Here is a 19323-nt window from a genome sequence, read left to right as displayed (position 1 = left end):
TCATGGTGTTGCGTGCCTGTAGTCCCAGCTACTTGGGAGACTGAGATGTGAGGATTGATTTAGCCCAAGAGGCCAAGGCTACACTGAGCCGTGATTATACCATTACACTCCAGCCTGGGCAACACAGTGAGACCCTGTCTCAAAAAAAAAAAAAACCTACAACTTTTTGAGACATACTATTATAAAATATAGATAGAAAAGATAAAATGTTTAAAACTGGGGGGATGAATTTAAAGTGTAGAGTTTTATCAGTTGTCTCTTTGCTCTTAACTCCTAGCAATCAAAGTTAAGTTGTCATTGGTTTAAAATAATGGGTTATAAGATAGTATTTGCAAGGCTCATGGTAACCTCAAACCAAAAAACTAACAATAGTTCCACAAAAAATATAAAGTAAGAAATTAAAACATATAACCAGAGAAAATCACTTTCACAAAAAGAAAGACAGGAAGGAAGGAAGAAAGAGAAGACCACAAAGAACTAGAAAAAAACAAAACAAAACAAATAATAAAATGGCAGTAGTAAGTCCTTACTTATCAATAATAACACTGAATGTAAATGAACTTAACTCTCCAATCAAAAGACACAGAATGGCTGAATGGATTAGAAAACAAGACCTAACAATCTGTTGGTTACAAGAAACACACTTCACTTATAAAAACACACACAGACGGCCGGGCGCGGTGGCCCACGCCTGTAATCCCAGGACTTTGGGAGGCCGAGGCGGGCGGATCATGTGGTCAGGAGATCGAGACCATCTTGGCTAACACGGTGAAACCCCGTCTCTACTAAAAATACAAAAAATTAGCCAGGCGTGGTGGCGGGCGCCTGTAATCCCAGCTACTTAGGAGGCTGAGGCAGGAGAATGGCGTGAACCTGGGAGGCAGAGACTGCAGTGAGCCAAGATAGCGCCACTGCAGTCCGGCCTGGGCGAAAGAGCGACACTCCGTCTCAAAAAAGAAAAAAAGAAAAAAAAAAAGCACACACAGACTGAGAATAAAGGGCTGGAAAAAGATATACCATGCAAGTGGAAACCCAAAAAGAGTAGGAGTAGCTATACTTAGATCAGAAAAAATAGATTTTAAGACAAACACTATAAAAAGAGACAAGGAAGGTCATTTTATAATGATAAAGGAATCAATTCAGCAAGAGGATATGACAATTGTAAACATATATGCAACCAACACCAGAGCATCCAGACATATAAAACAAATATTATTATATTATTAGAACTAAAGGGAGAGACAGAACCTAATATGCCAATAGCTGGAGACTTCAACACCCCACTTTAAACATTGGACAGATTCTCCAGACAGAAAATTAATAAAGAAACATTGAGGCTGGGCGTGGTAGCTCAGGCCTGTAATTCCAGCACTTTGGGAGGCAGATCGCTTGAGGTCCAGGAGTTCGAGACCAGCCTGGCCAACATGGTGAAACCCCGTCTCTACTAAACATACAAAAATTAGCTGGGCATGGTGGCGCGTGCCTGTAATCCCAGCTACTCGGGAAGCTGAGGCAGGAGAATCGCTTGAACCTTGGAGGCAGAGGTTGCAGTGAGCTGAGAATGCCCCACTGTACTCTAGCTTGGGCAACAAAGCAAGACTCTATCTTAAAAAAACAAAAAAAAAGAAACATTGGACTTAATCTCTATTACAGATCAAATAGATCTAATAGATACTTAGGGAATATTTCATCCAATGGCTGCAGAATACACATTCTTCTCCTCAGCACATGAATCATTCTCAAGGACAGACGATATGTTAGGCCACAAAACAAGTCTTCATAATTTCAAAAAAACTGAAATCATATGTATCTCATCTAACCCACAACAGCATAAAACTAGAAATCAATAAAAAAAACTTTGGAAATGATACAAACATAAGGAAATTAAACAATATGCTCCTGAAAGACCAGTGGGTCACTGAAGACATTAAGAAGCAAATTAATAATGTCTTGAAGCAAATGAATATGGAAACACAAAACACCAAAACCTATGGGATAGGCAAAACAGTACTAAGAGGAAAGTTTATACCAATAAGCACCTACATCAAAAAAGTAGAAAAACTACAAATAAACAACCTAATGACACATGATAAAGAACTAGAAAAGCTAGAGAAAATCAAGCCCAAAATTAGTAGAAGAAAAGAAATAAAGATCAGAGCAGCAATAAATGAAATTAAAACAAACAAAAAACAGTACAAAAGATCAACAAAATGAAAAGTTGTTTTTCTAAGAAAGATAAACAAAATTGCCAAATCTTTAGCCAAAGAAGAAAAGAGAGAATACCCAAATAAATAAAATCAGAGATGAAAAAGGAGACATCATAATTATACCACAAAAATTCAAAGGATCATTACAGACTACTATGAGCAACTATATGCCAATAAGTTGGAAAACCTAGAAGTAGTGGATAAATTCCTAGATGCATACAAACTACCAAGATTGAACCATGAAGAAATCCAAAACCTGAATACAGCAATAAGTAATGAGATTGAAGCCATAATAAAAAGTCTCCCAGCAAAGAAAAGAACCAATACCTTCACTGCTGAACTCTACAAAATATTTAAAGAAGAACCGATACCAATCCTACTCAAACTATTCTGAAAAACAGAGAAGGAAGGAATACTTCTATACTCATTCTACAAGGTCGGTATTACCCTGATACTAAAACCAGACAAAGACACATCATAAAAAGAAAACTACAGGCCAATATCTGATTAACATTGATGTAAAAATCCTCAACAAAATGCTAGTACACCAAATTCAGAAACACATTAAAAACATCATTCATCATGACCAAGTGCGATTCATCCCAGGGATGGAAGGATGGTTCAACATAGGCAAATCAATCAGTGTGATACATCGTATCTACAGAATGAATGACAAAAACCATATGATCACTTCACTTGATGCTGAAAAAGCACGTGACAAAATTCAATTGCTTCATGATAAAAACCCTAAAAAAACTGGGTATAGAAGGAACGTTCCTCAACATAATAAAAGCTATATGCAACAGACCCACATCTAGTATCATACTGAATGGGGAAAAACTGAAAGCATTTCCTCTAAGATCTGGAAGATGACAAAGATGCTCACTTTTACCACTGTTATTCAACATAGCATTGGAAGTGCTAGCTAGAGCAGTCAGACAACAGAAAGATATAAACGGCACCCAAATTGGAAAGGAAGAGGTCAAATTATCCTGGTTTGCTGATGATACAATATTCGGAAAAACCTAAGACTCCAACAAAAAACCATTAGAACTAATAAGCAAATTCAGTAAAGTGGCAGGATACAAAACCAACATACAAAAATTAGTAGCATATCTTTTTTTTTTTTTTTTTTGTGATGGAGTCTTGCTCCATCACCCAGGCTGAAGTGCAGTGGCACGATCTTAGCTCACTGCAACCTCCACCTCCCAGGTTCAAGCAATTCTCCTGTCTCAGCCTCCTGAGTAGCTGGGACTACAGGGGCCTGCCACCACACCAGGCTAATTTTTGTATTTTTAGTAGAGACGGGGTTTCACCTTGTTGGTTAGGCTGGTCTCGAACTCTTGACCTTAGGTGATCCAACCACCTCAGCCTCCCAAAGTGCTTACATGCGTAAGCCACCACGCCTGGCCAATTAGCAGCATTTCTGTATGCCAACAGTGAACAATATGAAAAAGAAATTAAGAAAGTAATCCCATTTACAATAGCTACAAAGAAAACACATAGGAATAAATTTAACCAAAGAAGTAAAAGATTTCTATGATGAAGTATAAAACATTTTTGCAAGAAATTGAAGTGGACACACACAAAAAGGAAAGACATTCCGTATTCATGGATTGGAAGAATCAATATTGTTAAAATGTCCATATTTCCCAAAGCAATCTATGGACTCAATGCAATCCCTATCAAAATACCTTCACAGAAACAGAAAAAATAATCATCACATTTATATGGAACCACAAAAGACCTAGAATAACCAAAGCTATCCTAAGCAAAAATAAAAACAAAACTGGAGGAATCACACTACCTGACTTCAAATTATACTACAGAGCTATAGTAGCTAATACATCATGGTACTGGCATAAAAACAGACACATAGACCAATGGAATAGAATAGAGAACCTAGAAACAAATCCATATAAGTACAGTGAGCTCATTTTGACAAAGGGGTCAAGAACATACATTGGGGAAAGGACAGTCTCTTCAATAAATGGTGCTGGGAAAACTGGATATCCATATGCAGATGATTAAAACTAGACACCTATCTCTTGCCATATATAAAAAATCAAATCAAAATGGATTAAAGACTTACATACTTAAATCTAAGACTTGAAACTATGAAACCACTAAAAGGAAACATTGGGAAAACTCTCCAGGACATTGGACTGGGCAAAGATTTCTTGAGTAATACCCCACAAACACAGGCAACCAATGAAAAAGTAAACAAATGGGATCATATGAAGTTAAAAAGCTTTGCCTAACAAAGGAAACAATCAAGAAAGTGAAGAGAATCCAAGGTATGGGAGAAAATATTTGCAAACTATGCATCTGAGAAGGGATTAATAACCAGACTATATAAACAACTCTATAGGAAAAAACATAAAACAGTCTAATTTAAAAATGGGTAAAAGATCTGAATAGATGTTTCTCAAAGGAAGACATACAAATGGTAAACAAGTATATGAAAAGGTGCTCATCATTATTGATCATCAGATAAACGCAAATCAAAACTATAATGAGATATCATCTCTTCCCAGTTAATACGGCTTTTATCCAAAAGACAGGCAATAATGAATGCTGGTGAGGATGTGGAGAAAGGGGAACACTTGTTCGCTCTTGGTGGGAATGTAAATTGGTATAGCCACTATGCAGAATAGTATGGAGGTTCTTCAAAAAACTAAAGACAGAACTACATATGATCCAGCAATGCCTCTACTAGGTATATATCCAAAAGAAAGGAAATCAGTATATTGAAGAGATATCTGCACTTCCATGTGTATTGCAGCATTATCAACCTGAGTGTCCATCAGCAGATGAATAAAGAAAATGGGGTACATATATACAACGGAGTACTGATCAGCTATAAAAAAGAATGAGATCCTGTCATTTGCAACAACATGGATGGAACTGGAAGACACTGTTAAATGAAATAAGCCAGGCACAGAAAGACAAACTTTGCATGTTCTCACTTATTTGTGGGAGCTAAAAATTAAAACAATTGAACTCACGGAGATAAAGACGGTAGAATGATGGTTACCAGAGGGTGGAGAGGGTGGGGAGGGGGAGTGGGAAATAGGGATGGTTAATGGGTACCCCAAAATATAGTTAGATACAATGGATAAGATCTAGATAGCACAACAGGGTGATTACAATCAGCAATAATTTGTTGTACATTTTAGAATAAATTAGGGAATACAATTGGAATGTCTGTAACACAAAGAAATGATGAATGCTTGAAGTGATGGATACCCATTTACCCTGATGTGATTATTACCCATTGTATGCCTGTATCAAAATGTCTCACATGCCCCATAAATATATCCACTACTATGTACCCCACAAAATTAAAATTTTTAAAAAGTCTTCATTTGGTAGTATCTTCTAAGAGACTATGGATGCTAAGTTGTTGGTTTTTTTTCTCTCCTAATTTTGGGTGTTTTGCTTCCTAAGTATTTAAAACCAAATTTCACTTTATTATTTCTTTTTCTTCTCTGCCCCTCTCATTTTACATCCATATTAGGGACTTAGATCGTTTTTTTTTCATCCAATGTCTAAATTATCACTGTTTAATGATTTTTATGTATCAGTTTAATCTTTTACAACCTGGCATTTTTTTTGCAAGCTATCATTCAGCCACTGACTGAATAAACAAATATGCACCTAAAAAGTTTACTTATGATGAAGAATCACAGAATTTATATCAAAATTCAACTCTGCAATGGTTGTAATGAGAGCTCAATGAATGAAAAAAATGAGATGCAAAATCATAAGACAAAACAGGAAGGTTAATACAAATCAACTGTTTGCTTGACCAATCTGTCTAGATTTTAAGACTCAAAGTGATTCTCTTAAGAGGTAATTTTAAGCCAGGCAGTTTATTTGAAGATATCTGATGAAATTGGTAAGACAAAAATAACTTCTGAGCAATGACTTTCTTGCAAGTCATTTGATAAAAGTTCATTGTCACAAATGACAGAATCTTAATGATAGCAGAGTACTTTAGTCACAGGAGAAACTCTATTAAATTCCTTGATGGATATACTCAATGGCACTTACACTTTCACAAGAAAGCAAGAATGAAAATCCATCAGAATAAAACAACACATCTTCCATATGTTACAGCCTATCTCCAAGGAGAGGAAGTAGAATACATATCTGGAAAACCATTAATGCAAAAGCCTCTTGTCTTACCCGTTCATCTGTTGAATGATGGGAATAATTGATGAGACCAGGGATGGGCTGTTCACCGTGTGCCATGACAACAGCAGGACTGGTGTAGAATGGATGCTTCTAATGCACAACACATAACAACTATGAATATAGTGACAGGAAAACATGAAACTATACAAGCAAAATGACTAAAAAGGAAAAAAGGTAAAAACAAATGGAAAAATGAAATGCTAACATTTTCCAAATGTAGAATGACAGAATCAGCTTAGATTTTAAATGCCATAAGCTTCTCTCCTAAGATTGAAATTTATGGCACTTCTTACTCTTTTAATTCAGAGTAAAGGAAAAGGAACATATAATGATTTAAAAATGCACCTGTTTCACCAACTGGTTTCATAAAAAAAAAATCACACAAAACTTAAATACTTACTAGCCTTTAGTAAGCACTCACTGGATCACAGAATGGACACTTCAAAAGGATTTCTCGATGATTCTAATCTATATATTATTAAAAAAAAAAACCTCACAATGCTCATAGCCAAAATGACTGGATAATCCATAAAATCTGAGAATTACTTCATATAGCAATTAAATTTTCAATCTTTATGCTCTTAATGAAAAATCATAATTTCCAGAATTGATATGCTACTTTCTGTAGATATTAAGGCATACTAGGTGGACTTTAGTAGGTATGAAGAATAAACCATGTTCTATAACTTTAAGACAGTTAAATTTACTCAAGTAACTCATGGTAGTATATTTACCCACGGAGTTGCCCAAAGAGAATTTGTAATACTTTGATATTGTCCTAATAATATTTCTTAAAGTAGAAATGCAAATATATCCATTTCCTATCTTTACCACTAGGGTAATTTGTGTCAAGCAATGTTTGAATAAGTTATTAGTTAAGAAAAATTCAACAACTGCTGAAAAGCTTTGTCCCTTTAAAAATCTTTATTAATCTTTCCCAACTCATTTCTTGAATCATCTAAGGTCTTTTACCTTCAGTTTGCTGTTCCTTTAAGAATTTGTGAAGTTTTGATATTTTGAATATATAAACATATATTTAATATGTCCACAAAAATGACATCTCCAAAGAGTTCTAAAATGTCACGTTGTTTATCATTGTAGCTATTACTTCAATAGGCAACAGCTCATCAGTAATGCCTCAGAACTCAGAATTAACTTCAGTGACTTCAAGGAATCTATATCAAGAAGGAAACATAGTAGTGGAGTGTCATGGACATCCCACTTATTTTTTTAGGGTTCTCTGAAGAAGTATTAAATGTAGGGAGGGATGGGATGGAAAACAGATGAAACCAGTACATTTACCTGTGGGTCCTTTAGGCCTCTGAGTAACTCTCATCAGGCTTACCTTGGCAGCAATGGCTGCTGCAGTTATATGTGATGAGGAACTATCTTCTGTTGAAGCAACACCACTGTCTTTCTTCTCTTCTTCCTCTTCCTCACATTGAACCCCTTTGTCTTCTGTCTGCTTATGGGGGCTGGTAGTAGGAGGAGGGGAAAGAGGGGGTGGTGGGGAAGGCAAATCTTCAAGTTCATCATGCACCTCCTTTACTTTTACAATGGCATCACGTAAAAGGTCAATGGCATGAGGTAGAGCTGGCAGTATGAATTGAAAGCATTCCTGTATGCAAGAGAAAGAAAAAAAAATTAAGATGAAGCACTTTTGTAATTATGTAAGATGGTGGCAATCAAACTGTTTCGTGATTTTGGATTTGCATTTTCCTCCATCAATCTCAGAATGAATCATATGTAAAACATTGTCTTAGCAATATGCCATGAAGTAAGCATAAAATATGTTACAGTATTCTCCATAAGCTAAGGAACTACAGTGCTACAATGTTGGTCATATGAAACATTAAAAATGACCACTCTTTTAATTGAAATTAACTTTTAAATGTTTATAGGAGTATGTGCTGTGAAATGATCTAAAATTTGTAATATTTTTGTCATGAACTGTACCACTCCTAATATTGTGATGTAATAAAAATAGTTACAGTGACAAAAAAAAAAGCATACACTCTGCTGACTATTCCTTTTGCTATGCAAAAGCTCCTTAGTTTAAATTAGGTCCCAGCTATTTATCTTTGTTTTTATTGCAATTGCTTTTGGGTTTTTGGTCATGAAATCCTTGTCTAAGCCAATGTCTAGAAGGGTTTTTCCAATGTTATCTTCTATAATTTTTATAGTTTTAGGTCTTAGGTTTAAGTCCTTAATCCATCTTGAGTTGATTTTTGTATAAGGTGAGAGTTGAGGATAAAGTTTCATTCTCCTACATAGGGCTAGCCAATTATCCCAGCACCCTTTGTTGAAAAGGGTGTCCTTTCCCTACTTTATGTTTTTGTTTGCTTTGTCGAAGATCAGTTGGCTCTAAGTTTTTTATTTTATTTCTAGGTTTTCTATTCTGTTCCATTGATCTATATGCCTATTTTTATACCAGTACCATGCTGTTTTGGTGACTATGGCCTTGTAGTGTAGTTTGAAATCACGTAATGTGATGCCTCCAGATTTGTTCTTTTTGCTTAGTCTTGCTTTGGCTATGTGGGCTCTTTTTTGGTGCCATATGAATTTCAGAATTGTTTTTCCTAACTCTGTGAAGAATGATGGTGGTATTTTGATGGGAATGGCACAGAATTTGAAAATTCCATTTGGCAGTATGGTCATTTTCACATTATTGATTCTACTAATCCATGAACATGGGATATGTTTACATTTGTTTGTGTTGTCTATGATTTCTTTCAGCAGTGTTTTGTAATCTTCACAATCTACTCATCTGACAAAGGGCTAATATCCAGAATCTACAACGAACTCAAACAAATCAGTAAGAAAAAAAAAAAACAATCCCATCAAAAAGTGGGCTAATGACATGAACAGACAATTCTCAAAATAAGATATATAAATGGCCAACAAACATATGAAAAAATGTTCAACATCACTAATGATCACGGAAATGCAAATCAAAACTGCAATACAATACCTTACTCCTGCACGAATGGCCATAATCAAATAATCAAAAAACAGTAGATGTTGGCATGGATGTGGTAAACAGGGAACACTTCTACACTGCTGGTGGGAATGAAAACTAGTGAAACCACTAAGGAAAACTGCGGAGATTCCTTAAAGAACTAAAAGTAGAACTACTATTTGATCCAGCAATCCCACTACTGGGTATCTACCCAGAGGAAAAGAAGTCATTATTCAAAAAAGACACTTGCACACACATGTTTATAGCAGCATAATTCATAATTGCAAAATCATGGAACCAACCCAAATGCCCATCAATCAATGAGTGGATAAAGAAACTATTTTATATATATATGATGGTATATTACTCAGCCATAAAAAGTAATGAATTAACACCACTTGCAATGACCTGGATGAGATTACAGACTATTATTCTAAGTGAAGTAACTCTGAAATGGAAAACCAAACATTGTATGTTTTCACTGATATGTGGGAGCTAAGCTATGAGGACGCAAAGGCATAGGAATGACACAATGAACTTTGGGGACTTATGGGAAAGAGTGCGGGGGGTGAGGGGTAAGACAACAAATATGGTGCAGTGTATACCTCTCGGTGATGGGTGCACCAGGATCTCACAAATCACCACTAAAGAACTTACTCATGTAAGCAAATACCACCTGTACCCCAATAACTTATGGAAAAATAAAAAAAAATAAGACTGAGGACAGGCATGGATGGTCAGAATCAGATTCTCTAAAAAAAAAAAAAGCATGCACTGCATTTTAAAAAAAGTAAAATTTCTATATACAACTTGGTAGTTTAAAGATGCATTATGAGAAAGACGGGAAAGATAGGAAAGAAGCCCAAGAGTTTGAGGCTGCAGTGAGCTATGATTGTGTAACTGCATTCCAGCCAGGGTGACACAGTGAGACTCTGTCTCTAAAAATAAATAAATAAATACATTCTAAAAACTTGTATACTACCCTCTTTTCCATCCCCCCCTCCCCAAGAGAAAACCTACATACTCACATACACATTTAATTCTTGCGTTATTTCTACAACTCTTAAATGATTTATGCAAAAATCCTGAAGAAACTAGGAGCCCTTCATCCCTTGTTCCCAACCTCCTGAGTCAAGACCATTTCTTGATGTGATTCATGCCAAACACTTAAGACACTGCTGTATTTTGGATGGGTCAAATCTAGTTAACCCTTTTTTTTTTTTTTGAGACGGAGTCTCACTCTGTTGCCCGGGCTGGAGTGCAATGGCGCCATCTTGTCTCACTGCAACCTCCGCCTCCTGGGTTCAAGCAATTCTCTGCCTCAGCGTCCTGAGTAGCTGGGATTACAGGTGTCCGCCACCACGCCTGGCTAGTTTTTTTTTTATTTTTAGTAGACATGGGGTTTCACCATGTTGGCCAGGCTGGTCTTGAACTCCTGACCTTGTGATCGGCCCACCTCGGCCTCCCAAAGTGCTGGGATTACAGACCTGAGCCCCAGCGCCTGGCCAAATCTACTTAATCTTTAATCCAAAAGTAGACAGAAGCAACTGGGGGCCTTCCATGCAGAAAGTGGGCTCAGGAGGCTAAGTAAAAGAATATGAATATTTATATCCAAGGCACTCAGGAACTTTTACACAGATGCAAGAAACTTATGTCAAAGTGGCCACAAGATTGTTTAATAGGAGACAGACAAATGAAACTCTGTGTTTACTGCTAGACACCAAACCTTTGTGTGAAATCTTGAATTTATGGGGAGGGAGAGTAGCCTGTACCTGTCTGTTATTTTCCTAATCCTGACCCCTCATTCTTGAACTGCAGGAGATTGAGCCCGTTTGGGCTTCGGTGACCCCACCACTGGGGTATGTTTATTTGATGGTTGATTTTGCTGTATTGTCTACTTCTTTTCCCATCTTCTAATCATTTTTTTAACACACATGCTGACTCTTTTCCTATCCCTTCTCCTTTTCTTGGGAAAATACAATGAATAAAGATTTATTGGTACTGAAGTTGTTTAAAAAAAGGCAGGAAAGAGGTTTCATATTTTTAGTTAGAGCAGGGCAGTAGAACTAACAACTGAGGTGAGAACCAGATTATTTTGTCCAGAGAGCTAAAGTTCTAACTACCATCATAAAGTATAGCTAGGTAACATTGTACAGCAAGCAAAATATAAAATAAGCTTGCAAAGAGCACTGCATAAAGTTAATATAATCTGCTGCTGAGGTGCTCACTATTATCTATAATGTATCACCAAAAAAGAATAGGTAAGAACCTAAAAATCAGAATATAAGGCCAGCTATAGCTGCAGAAGAGGTGGAGGTCTTTCTCTTTCACATTTGAAGTAATAGCTTAAAATCTAAGATGTAAAAAAAAAAAAAATCTTAAAAATTTTTGGAGGGTTACATAATATCGGGAAAGATGTTTAATCTTTCGACCTATCTTTGTATGGTTCAATCAGTTTACTCTTTAAAGATTGTGTAGTAAAGAATTTAACCTTGACCGAGGAGAGGTCTGGTCTGTACACTCAGCTTCTGGGAGTGATCTCTAGGTCCTTGGAATTTCACGCCTAATAGGAATGTCTTTGTTGCCCATGGACTTTGGGCACCAGAGACAGTCTAACAATGTTAGACTGCAGTTCAGGAATGAGGGAAAGGGATCAGGAAAAGAACAGACAGGTATAGGCTACCCTCCCTCTCTCCCCATTAATTCAAGATTTCACACAAAGCTTTGGTGTCTAGCAGTAAACATGGACTTTCATTCATCTGTCTATTAAACAATCTTGTGGCCACTTTGACATAAGTTTTTTTGCACCTGCATAAAAGTTCCTAAGTGACTTGGATATATACTCATACTCCCTTTCTTGGCCTTCTGACCCCACTTTCTACATAGAAGGCCCCCAATTGCTTCTCTCTACTTTAGGATTAAAGATTACAGGTCAGCCACACTGGCAGTAAGTGTTTGAGTCCCAATAAAAGCTCTGGATACCAAAGGCTCAGGTGAGCATCCCCAGCTGGCATTACTCCATGTGTGGTATCACAGACTGATGCCAGAAGGGTGACATGTCCACGTCTCCAAAGAGAGAGGACAACAGAAGTTCCTCATTTGTTACTTCTGTTAGACTCTGCCCTATGCACTTTCTCCCTTGGCTGACTTTAATCCGTATTCTTTCCTTGCAATGAACAATAATCATGAGTATAACAGCTTTCTGTGAGTTCCATGAATGCTAGTAAATTGTTAAACCTGAAGGTCATTTTAGGATCTCCTGAATTTGCAATTAGGGTCAGAAATGAGCAATTTTGTGGAGTACTCCACATTTGTAGGTGGCTATTTTTTGCAGTTGGCTAAAACTCCTTACAGTTGGTGTCAAAAATAAGATTTTCTAGAAAGACCCTGACTCACTGAAATACATGGCTTAGGAAGTGAAGAGAGGGTGTGGGATGATGAACCTTTGATCCCTGAGTGAAGACAGTGTCAACCACAGCATGGAATTGCTTCTGTACTGTGATTAGTTAATGGAGATAATTCCCAAAAAGTTATCTCACTGGATGCATAAGGAGATGCAAAATATAAAGAAAGAAGCTAAACACACAATCTCTTGGTTATTGTTATCTATGCTAGCTAAAATGAAGGCAAGGGATACAATCTTACTCTAAATGAATAGGAATAGACTGTGCAGGAGGAACTTGCTAAACTAGTATTACCAACGGCAATCTGAATCAGCACAGTGGCCAAACCTTACAACTCTTTAAAAGGTGGAAAAGTTTGGGTATAAATAGAAAGAAGGAAGAATGGTAGCTGAGGGTAAAGGAATGAATGGATAGGTTATGCAGTAAGGGAAATAATACTGCATTGGTATCTCCAAAGAGGTTCAGAACAAGAGATGACATTGTTTCTTAGCTCAACTGTAACAGATGCTTGAAAGAGTGAAGTCATATGTTGCTGAGACCACTCTTATTTTTGGAATCCAACAAGCCTGCAAACCTGAGTAGCATCATTCTGGGAGACATTCTGGTCTGTTAATGTCTGAGAAGGACTCTAAGAATGTGCCAGTATCTTTTGACTTTTATTTTTTAGGTTATGGCTAAGTGTATTGGGAAATTCAGTTAAAGCCTCCTCAGGATATAATATCAATAGAAAATGACTGGCCTGAGGAAGAAATGCACTTAGGTAACCATCAGCTAATTTCTATGATATATAGTTCTGTACAAACATATCAATAGTGGTAGATTAAGGTGAGAAATTAGTAACTTAACACAAAATTATGAAAATGTATGTAATGGCTTTAGTGGATGGATTAGCTATTTCTCTAAATATATCCATACCCTACACTGCCTTGGCCAAATCTTAGGCATATTCACACTGATACTACTGCTGTGTCTGTCACATAAATACCATAGTAAATATAGATGCCCAGACAAACATGACTGTGTTGCTATACAATAAAAAAAAGCCTTGGCCAAAGGCCAGGGGGTAGCTTGTACAGCAAAGAATTAACAGTACCCAAAGAGAGTCTGAGCGTAAAAGTAGTTGCCCTTAAGTAGTTGGAGGAGATCTCTAGATGTTCAGAATGTCATGTGTGACAGCAGTGTCTTTGTTTACCTGATGGCTTTGGCCACCACACAATCTAACAATATGACTTATGATGGGGACTTTTGGCCACATGGTGTCAGTTCTGGAATGTACTGGAGACTAATGCTATCAATCCAATCTCTGGGAAGCGCTAAAGACTAAAGGTCATTCACATGGGCAAAATATAATGAACCGCAAACAAAACAAAACAAAACAAAAAAAAACCAAACCCCCCCAAAAAAAAAACAAAACTCTGGACATCAAAAACTCAGGTGAGCTTCTCTGATTAGAAATATTACAAGTATATTATCATACACGAATGCCAGAAGAGTAAAGCATTGATGACTCTACAGGGAGAGGACAAGGGAAGCTCTCTGTGTTTGGTAGTATTCCTGGACGTTGTCTTATGCACTTCTTCTCCTGGCTGATTTTAATCTGTATCCTTTCCCCACAATAAACCATAACTGTAAGTGTAACAGTTTTTAGTGAGTTCTATGTCTTTCCATTGAATTACTGAACCCAAGAGTGACTTTGGGAATCCTGCAATTGGTATCAGACATGAGGGCAGTCTTGTGGCGTGCTCCGACTTTTTGGCTGGCTAACTTTCACGGCTGGTCAAAAGCTCTCACACTAAACCATTAATATGTCCAGGTGATTTACCTGAGATCCTTTCTTGCTACCTGGCAGGTTAATTATGAGCGTTTTCCCTCTGATTCCACATACAGGCCTGAAAGAAAAGAGAAAGTAGATGAACACTAAATTGCAATGAATGCCCGGTTTAAATACATTAAGAACAAAGAACAATCATTTTACTTTACATGTGAACAACTGTTTTAGGAATAAAAGTGTTATCTTAAGACATTCACTGCTTGCTATACAAATTAGGCATTCTGGTTGAAGTTTTTACATTATGGTTAGTATGGCAAATTGGAAAAAATGTACTGAACGTGGAATCAGAATAATTTACCTACTTTTAAGCAATCTGACCAAGTCTAATTACCTATTTTGTCTAACTTCAGCTTCTTCATATTTTATACAATTGTTTAAGAGTTTGAGATAGTGCATTAAAAATGCCTAGTGATATTTATGTTCAAAAGTCTAACACAAAAAGCACTTAAGATTTAGATTTGAGCTCTTGCTTCTCAGGAAGTCTATAAGTTTTAAAGTAAAACAAGGTTTTTCACAAGTGAATGGCAGAAGGGAAGAGGTTGGAGAGCTCATTCATTAATAGACCCACTGATAATCACAAGCATTTTAAGCTAGAAACAACTTTCAGAGATAATTGTCAATTTCCAGGCCACATTTAAACTAACTGGTTAAGAAACATAAAAAAATGGAAAAGCAGTGGAAGACTGGAGTCAAGGAGCAAAGGCCTAGATTTTCATATGAGAGCTGGAATTATGCTGTCGTTGACTGGTTGTGTTACTCTGATCTGGTAACATTATCTCATTTTCATAATTTGAAAACAAAGAGATTATGCTATTTTTAAAATTTTACAGTATTTTTAAAGTAATGTAAGAACACTCTTCCCCAAATGTCTTGACTGAGTTTTTCTTTAACCACTCTTATTCTCTGAAATAACCTAAAACTGTCCTATATTTTATTACTTTTTCTTCTTGTCCTACTTACAATCTGAAAGAGAAGATTGCCATTTATTTACAACTTTCCATATATCTGAAAATGTTTACTGAATCACCTGCTGGCCTTCTTCTTACTAGAAAAACTATTCATTGTTCCATTAAAAACTTTAAGGCTATTTTCTGACCTTTAATCTTAATGATATTTCTTCAAAATCTGTTTTAGTTCTGGAAGTCAGAATTGGATAAAGTACTTTAGTGACAAAATGGCACTGGGTAATTATATAGTTCTTAATATGTTCCTGTTTACTTAGGAATTTTGTTTTTCTTTCCAAACTAAAATGCTACATTTTAGCTTTTTGTCAATATGATAGCTAATTGATTATAATATCACCAGTAATATGATTGGAATGTCATCAATATTAAGTTCTCTATTTTCATGTAAGCAAATCTAGCAATTTATTGAATAAATCTAGAATTTTAACTAAAAGCACAATAATCCCTCGTAGAATACAGTATTAGCTACATCCGGAAGTTTGTAGCACCTTTCCTTCTAAAAACTAGAAATATTACCATAACAATTACTGCATATTATCCTCCCAATATTTCTATGAAGGAAAGACAAATATAGTTACCTACAAAATATGGAAAAATAATTTGGAGTACAAAGAATTTGATTAATACATAGCTCTGGGATCTTTGTAATTTTATACAGTAAGTTCATTCCATCTTGTGTTTATTAATGTCCATGAACTTATCCTTACTGACATCACTGTAACAATTTTATCACATATTATGAAATGTGTTGGATTTTATTTTCCAAGAATGTTGTAACTCCCTCCATTAGAAGGTTAGTGGCAAGTGAAAACTTAGTTAATTCTTTTTATTCCAATTTTTGGTAATCAAATCCAGGCTTTTTATGTCTCCAATAATACTTCACTTGCTCTAGGTTGACACCTTAGTAGCAGTGCTAACATAACCAACAGTTACATCCAGACCACTATTTTTCTGTGTGTGTGTATGTATGCATATGTGATATAATTAAAGGTTTCTATACAGCCAGGAGATTACATTTGTTATTTCCCATCAATTTTTTTTTTACTTTTTATTTTGTCAAAACATTAGATCAGAGATTTATGTATTCTTTCTCATTTCCCTGATCTCTTTGAAGTGTTTAAAAATTAATTTTAAGACATACTTTTTCATCTATAGAATGTCCAGAGTCACTGCAAGAAGAAAGTACTCCTCCTCTATATAACGCTTAGGATTAATAAAGTATTTTTACAAACATTATATCATTCAATAATTTAAAAACTATAAGCACCAAAGTTTTAGCATATTCCAATATTTATCAAATAGCTAAAGATGTGTACTAAGTCTTATGGAATAAATGCAACCCAAATGCTTAAGAAGTTTATAATTGTAAAATGTAGAACATTAAAGCATATAAACAGCTACAACACAAGATAGTAGTAATACAAATTGGTATAAAGTACCATAGGTTAAAAAAAAAGTAGCCAGTGTGGTGGCTCATGCCTGTAATCCCAGCACTTTGGGAAGCCGAGGTGGGAGGATCACAAGGTCAGAGTTCGAGATCAGCCTGGCCAATATGGTGAAACCCTGTCTCTACTAAAAATACAAAAAATTAGCCGGGTGTGGTAGCAGGTTCCTGTAATCCTAGCTACTCAGGAGCCTGAGGCAGAAGAATCGCTTGAATCGGGAGGTGGAGGTTGCAATGAGCAGAGATTGTGCCATTGCACTCCAGACTGGGTGACAGTAGTAAGACTTCGTCTCAAAAAAACAAAACAAAACAAAAATCAAAAAGAAGGGCAGTTTAGGAGGAGGGGAAAAATAATGCAAAAGCACAGAGTTAAAAAAAGCACCAAGTGCATTTTGAGTATATTGTCTCTCACCAGCAAGCATCCACTTGCTTACTTATAGAGGAGTAATATAAGGTAAGAAGGACCAGTGGAAAGATGTTGCTGTCTGATAGATTAGTATTTTTCAATTTGTGGTCTCTGGACCAGAAACATATACATCATACAGGAATTTGTTGGAAAGGTAAAATTTCCCATACCACCCTTATCCCCTCCTCTCTGTTGCTGATATATTGGATAAAAAACTATGAGGGTGGGGTCCAGTAATCTGTATCTTAACAAGTTCTCTAGTTGACTCTCATCCATGGAAAAGTTTGAGAACTGCTGTGATAAACTGTGCTTGAGTTTTGGTACTACTATTTACTATTAGTGTAATCCTGTCTTCATTACTAAACTTCTTTAATCCTTAGTTTCCATAACCTGAGTTGTTAAAAGGGTTAACATAATCTTTGAAATATAAAGTACAGTATAATCTAGTACATAATAGGCATTAAATAAATATTTGGTCCATCTTTCCTTAAAAAGTACATTAGAATTAAGACAGTAGAAGTCATGAATTCACTGTAAAGAGCTAGAATGTATTCTTAAGGCATTGGGGATGATACATGGATTCTGCTATTACTAATATTACCAAGCACTATTTCAGGAATAATAGGCTAAGATGAACTGAAAGGGGATGACAGAAGATATAAAGAAAAGAAAGTCTGATAACAAAAAACACTAAATACGAGTTGACTCATTCTTAGTTTATTTTCTCTCATGTATCTGATTCAGCATGTTACATAGCGCATTGTTTTTGTTTATGTATATAAAATATAAAGCATATTTTAAATAAATGTAAATGTATATTAAGCAAAAATCCTTTGGGAACAATAGGAAGGGCATTTTAGTCTTAGGTAAGGAAGGGTAGGGGTAGTTAAGAGAAGGCTTCTATAAGGAAGGAAAAAATCTAAGCTTCTGCCTGAAGAACTGGTAGGTGTTACAGAGGTAAAGAGAGAAGGAAGAACATTCAAGGCAGAGAACAGGGCATGTACAAAGTACTCAGAAGCTAACAATAGAACCTGATACGTGTGGTAAAAACAACAACAAGTGTGGGTGGAAGCTGATGCAAAAAGCAGCAGTGACAAATTATATAGGCCCTGGAAAGTAATCTTAAAGAATTCAGTCTTTATCTACAGTGGAGAGTGAGATTTTGCTAAAAAATTTTGAGCAGAGAAATAACATACTAATATCTGTATTTTCAAAAGATATTTCTGGCTGCAAAGTAGAAAGTTGTTTGGAGAGGTGCAAGACAGGAAGCAAGGAATACAGTTAAGAGAATGTCGAAAAATGTAACAGGTGAATTAGGGTGGTTGCAAAGGTGATGAAGAAAAGTGAACAGGTTATAGTTAAGAATATTCTGACCCACAGACTATATAATGGGATAGTTACCTTTTTATTCCAATTTTTTTGAAAGTTTAATACAAAAAGAGTAATTTTTAAAAACAGGACATATTTGGATGAAAACTGGTCCTAATCTAGATTTACACTAGAAGTTCAATATTCTATGTTAAACTTGATCACAACAGGCATGAGAATAGAAGAATATGAAAAATACTGCTTCTCTTAAAATTTCTGTTAAATATTAAATACACAAGGTATGACGTGTATAAAACAGACAATAACAATAAAAATCCCACTGATGTGCCTACTACCTAGGTGAAGCAATAGACTATCACTGATACTTTCAAAGAGTACTGTGTGCCTTCCCTTGATCTCAAGTCCCTTCTTCTCCAAATAACTATTATCCTGAATTTTAAAACATTCTTACTTTTTTGTAAAACAGCTCTATCAATATAAAATTCATATACCATACAACTTACCCATTTAAAGGATACAATTCAATAGTTTTTAAAGTATATTCTCAGAGTTGTACAGTCATCCTGGTAATCAATTTT

General features: G+C 35.9%; 1 protein-coding gene across 15 annotated transcripts in view; it reads right to left on the bottom strand.

Moving 5' to 3' along the window:
- Window positions 1-19323, bottom strand: part of GPHN (gephyrin) — a 674811-nt gene that overhangs the window by 257830 nt on the left and 397658 nt on the right. For 8 of the 15 annotated variants that reach the window (XM_055362131.2, XM_055362132.2, XM_055362139.2 and 5 more), the window contains 2 exons: window positions 14593-14659; window positions 7753-8025 (listed from right to left, as the gene is read on the bottom strand). In XM_055362131.2, coding sequence (XP_055218106.1) covers window positions 7753-8025; window positions 14593-14659 — 340 coding nt within the window. Of the gene's footprint in view, window positions 1-6398; window positions 6498-7752; window positions 8026-14592; window positions 14660-19323 lie in introns of all 15 variants that reach the window. The other 7 variants (XM_055362127.2, XM_055362134.2, XM_063698324.1 and 4 more) reach the window with 1 other exon arrangement.

The sequence above is a fragment of the Gorilla gorilla genome, chromosome 15, assembly GCF_029281585.2.
Source record: "Gorilla gorilla gorilla isolate KB3781 chromosome 15, NHGRI_mGorGor1-v2.1_pri, whole genome shotgun sequence".
Lineage (NCBI taxonomy): Eukaryota > Metazoa > Chordata > Mammalia > Primates > Hominidae > Gorilla > Gorilla gorilla.
The sequence above is the reverse complement of the archived record's forward strand: the minus strand, read 5'-3'. Positions and strand labels throughout refer to the sequence as shown.